The following is a 4,229-nucleotide window of genomic DNA, read 5'->3' on the forward strand; positions in this document are numbered from 1 at the left end:
TGGAGTGCAAACAACAGCCAGCATGCACGTGTGCATGTGTGTGTTACTATGTTTGCAGCTTTATTCTGCCAATAAGCAGAAATGTTGGTTGGGGAAAAATTCAGTCAGAAATTGGTATCAATTACCTGACAGTGTCTTTGTTTCCAAATTTCCCAACAATAACCCAGTTTAAAAACACACGTATGTTTCTCTGCTCTTTTAGTGGGTCACATGATGCTACTGGCATAAGTCCCTTTGGCTGGTGACGTCACAGTGGCTTCACTACAGTGATGATTTCTGGGCACAGTAGAATTCAGAAGGCTGACCGATCCTTAGCAGGGAGGCATAGCAAGCGAGACATTTATAGTCTTCCTCCTGATGCAACGCTTTGCTCAGAGCGTTAGCGTTAGCGTTCTGCCCCCGCACTAAAACAATATCTTCCTCCAACAAGTCGATGAAGAGTGCTGCAACTGGCGATTCCTGAGAGGCGTCTCTTAGATCCGCATGTTTCATTCAACAAAAACAAAGATCTGGACTCTGAACATGAAATATATCGGTGAGAATTGGAGTTATTAGGTTCACTGACTTTTCTTCTGCTTCCTCTTGACCACTTTATACCTTTCGGGGTCATGGGAAGGGTGCTGGAGCCTAACGTGGCAGCATGGGTGATACACCCCAAAATGGGTCGCCAGCTCATCGCAGTGGGTTGTGTGAGCATTTGTGGGTTTGGTACCCTACTTGAGGGGACCTCAGCAGTGGTCTGAACGAGTCCTGGCACCTCCCCCTAGAACGCCTTCCATGTTGTCAACGTACTGGGGCTTGAACTGACAAGAACCATCCTGCTACAGGCCAGTAGAACCTTATATGAAGTGCTAGCATTGAAAGCACCATGCTAGCTGTCTCATCTTTCAATAGTAAATCCATGCTGATGCTTTCCAGATGTATTGGGTTGGACATCATCACAAAAAAGGTTCTGTTGTGAGTTTGGTGCAGCACAATGTCGTCATTTTAAACATTTAATGTGTAAATGAGACATTAAAGCTTTTACCTGGTAGTTCATGATGGCTCTCAGGCACATGACACACACGTGCACATCGTCTTTCTTACAGACGAGTCGTGAGTTCTTCAGAGTCCGTCGACTCGGCAGAGTGTTTGATCGGGTCACCAGAGTGGAACTACCCAGACAGATTGAATTCGATGAAATTAGATTGGGTTGAAATGGATCGCGATAGAATCTTATATTTATTACCTGATGGAGTGTCGAGCTGCTCGTGGAACGGACGATGACGGGGAAGGGAGGCTACAGTCTCCGTGTAGATCCTCTATGGACCGACTCCAGGGCGAGTCGATGGACGCCAGCTCCCCACCGGATTCAGACTGCTCGCCATCAAACCTGGACACACGAGTGATGACCTTCACACCAGTGGAAATATTTACTGGTGTAAAAAATGTCTCACCTCAAAAAAATAAAAGTAAATTTAAAAAGGTAACTTGCGTGACTGCGTATTGAGCGAAGGACAAATACTCGACAAGGACGTCCAGACCTTGATTTTCTTCATTCAGAAACTCTCTTACCCACCTGGACAGAGACGGGGGGACAGGGTCAGGCGAGGACAGCCACACCCAGCGCAGTAATAATGATCAATAATCAGAAGAGGAGAGGAAGAGGAAGAAAAGGAAGAGTAGTAAACCCAATATGGTTTGTTCGGAGAGAAATCTCAAGTTCTCTAAGAGTCTGAGTTGATTCCTGGACCCTCCTTCTGAACTTCTAAAGACAGACAGGTAGACAAACAGGTTGATAGCAAACAGGTGGGAAGACAGGCAACTTCATGAGAGACAGATTTAACTGTAAATCAAATAGTGAACATTTCTGGTGAAACCTATACAAATTACATTTGTGCTTATTTACGGTGAGGTCGGTCTACTTATGTTTTAATGACAGCAGACATTAAGATTTCATGTTTGACCTTTTACCTTTCCTGTTACAGCTGGATCGAGGAAGCCTCTCAGTTTGTGGATGTAGGTGTGTGGTGGGTTCTTCACCTGAAACCGTTCCTGCATTAAACACGCAAAAACATCACAAAACATGAAAAAACACATCACTGGATAGACAGACAGGTGGTTCTAAAGATTCGATAAGCCCATTATCAAGCTCAGCTCGCCATCTTCATGCTCACCTGATCACAGATCAGCTCCCACTTCTTTTCATTATCATAAGAACGTAACAAACGCACTTTGTCCGGAGGGAGGTTCATTGAATTCTAAAGACAAAAACAAAAGTCATTTAAAGCCCAACACACAACAGTTGTCTTTGCTTTTGCTGCAGCATCTTTTGTCCCTAATAGCTGACCTGAAATTTGCTCTACTTTCTAAAGACAAATGTGCAAAACTGAATATATGTTCCAATATTGTTTCTCTTTTTTTTCTTTAAGGGAAACTCCATGACGCTGTGCTGTGTGTCCCAAAAGGATCCAAGGATAGGCGACGGTTCGGTACGTCCCTCCCCTAAACGGTAAGATGGTATCACCCAGTTCTGTAGTTTTTAGTGGAACATTAACACATGTATCCATCCATCATGGAACAGGGCTCCACACTAAGATGAATACTGCGTTTTCAGGGAATTGTGGGTGATCTTCATAGTTGGGATGGATTTGTGCTGTGACACTCGGGGACCGAAACAAGCGAGAGGAATGATTGAACATTATGCTGGAAGCAGGATCCATTTGTTGGTGATCTGTGATGATCCCCAGAGGGCCACACATAACACACATAACACCAAGAATCTGGGAGATATTTGAGTGTTTGCAGCCTGTTAGGGTTGAGTTTTTACTGTGATGGGTAAAACTGAGGATAATTCCTTCACTGCCTCAGCTGCTCCCCTCAGCAGAGGGTCAGAGACAGCCCCCACCAATGCTTCTGCTCCCCACATGTCACGTTCAACACACCGGAATCATCAACGTTATACTAGCTGAGTGAGATCCATAAGCTAACGGGAAGGATGGTGAAACATCATCTGGAACATTGCAACAGATGTGTGAAGGATTACGATGAAGGCGGTGCAGAAATTCCAGGATAAATGTACCTGATGCGGGAAATCCTCTGACATTTTCCTCCAGTCACTGATCATTGTCCAACCATCCCAGAAAATTAGCACGCTGCCTTCAAATGCTAACTCTCAAATCCTTGCTTGCGTTATACAGTGCAGACTGTTAATCATATATTTTGTCGCTGGTGTGTGTGTGTGTGTGTGAGAGAGAGAGAGTGAGCGGCGGTTACCAGTGCGATGGAGAACCTCTCCTCCAGTTCTGCTGGGTCAGGCATAGGCAGTCTGACTGGGGCGGCTCTGGACCGGATCACAGCCAGTTGGCTCTCCATACTCTCTGTGTTCCCCATTACACGCACACACACTTACACACACAGCAAACACACCCGCCCACCAACGAAAACACACATACACGCTCAGTGGGGCCTTAGCATCAGGAACATGTGGTCGGCCATCACACGCTCAACAGTCAAACGGTGTGTTGGCTACAGGCCTCTGTCTCTCTGGCTGCCGGTCTCTCTGTCTTCCTGTCTTCCAGTCTCTCTGTCTGTCTGTCTCTCTGTCTGTCTGTCTGTCTTTCAGTTCCTTTCACTCTCTCTCCCTCTCAGTCTGTCTCTCGCTCTTTCCCTCTATGCCTTTGTTTTTGCCTCCGTTCCAGCTGCTGCTGATGCTGCCGATGCTCCCGAGGATGCGGCCGACCCAGATGAAGTCCCGGCGTTGAGTCCTTTTGCGAGCCTGTGAAATGTATATGGTCCATATGATGCAGTTAATCCTCCCCCTCTCTTTCCCCACATTAGGAAAGCAATAGTTTTCCTCCCTCCTCTTTGTCTGCCTCGCTCTCTCTCTCTCTCTCACAGCTGCAGTCTTTGTCTTGCTCGCTTGACCCTCCCTCCTCCCCTCTCTCCCTCTGCCTCCTCAGACAATAAGCCAGAAGCTCCACCCATCAACAAACGTGCGCGCGCGCGCACACGCACACACACACACACACACACACACACACACTAACACATGCTAAGAGAGACACAGATGGACAAAGAGAGAAAAGGAGACAGACGTAGATGAGCTGCTAGGTTAGCCTTAAGTCCCTGTTTGTTATAAAAGCGAGTAACACTATAAATGTGTATCTATTCATCTGTACTAACTGGTCAAATTTAAACTTTATGTCTTTTGAAGGGTTAGAGACAGTTAGGGGCAAACTTATGCACCC

General features: G+C 46.3%; 1 protein-coding gene across 2 annotated transcripts in view; it reads right to left on the minus strand.

The window, feature by feature from the left end:
* fmnl2b (formin-like 2b) overlaps positions 1–3,928 on the minus strand; it is a 14,206-nt gene extending 10,278 nt beyond the window's left edge. Inside the window, exons 1-7 of one of the 2 annotated variants that reach the window (XM_003966744.3) lie at positions 3,256–3,372; positions 2,157–2,240; positions 1,954–2,034; positions 1,671–1,747; positions 1,475–1,558; positions 1,229–1,372; positions 1,028–1,154 (exon numbers count right to left, since the gene is read on the minus strand). In XM_003966744.3, the coding sequence (XP_003966793.1) occupies positions 1,028–1,154; positions 1,229–1,372; positions 1,475–1,558; positions 1,671–1,747; positions 1,954–2,034; positions 2,157–2,240; positions 3,256–3,372 (714 nt within the window). Of the gene's footprint in view, positions 1–1,027; positions 1,155–1,228; positions 1,373–1,474; positions 1,559–1,670; positions 1,748–1,953; positions 2,035–2,156; positions 2,241–3,255 lie in introns of both variants that reach the window. The other variant, XM_029840297.1, reaches the window with a different exon arrangement.
* Positions 3,929–4,229: the final 301 nt, after the last annotated feature.

The sequence above is a fragment of the Takifugu rubripes genome, chromosome 8, assembly GCF_901000725.2.
Source record: "Takifugu rubripes chromosome 8, fTakRub1.2, whole genome shotgun sequence".
In the NCBI taxonomy this organism is placed as follows: domain Eukaryota; kingdom Metazoa; phylum Chordata; class Actinopteri; order Tetraodontiformes; family Tetraodontidae; genus Takifugu; species Takifugu rubripes.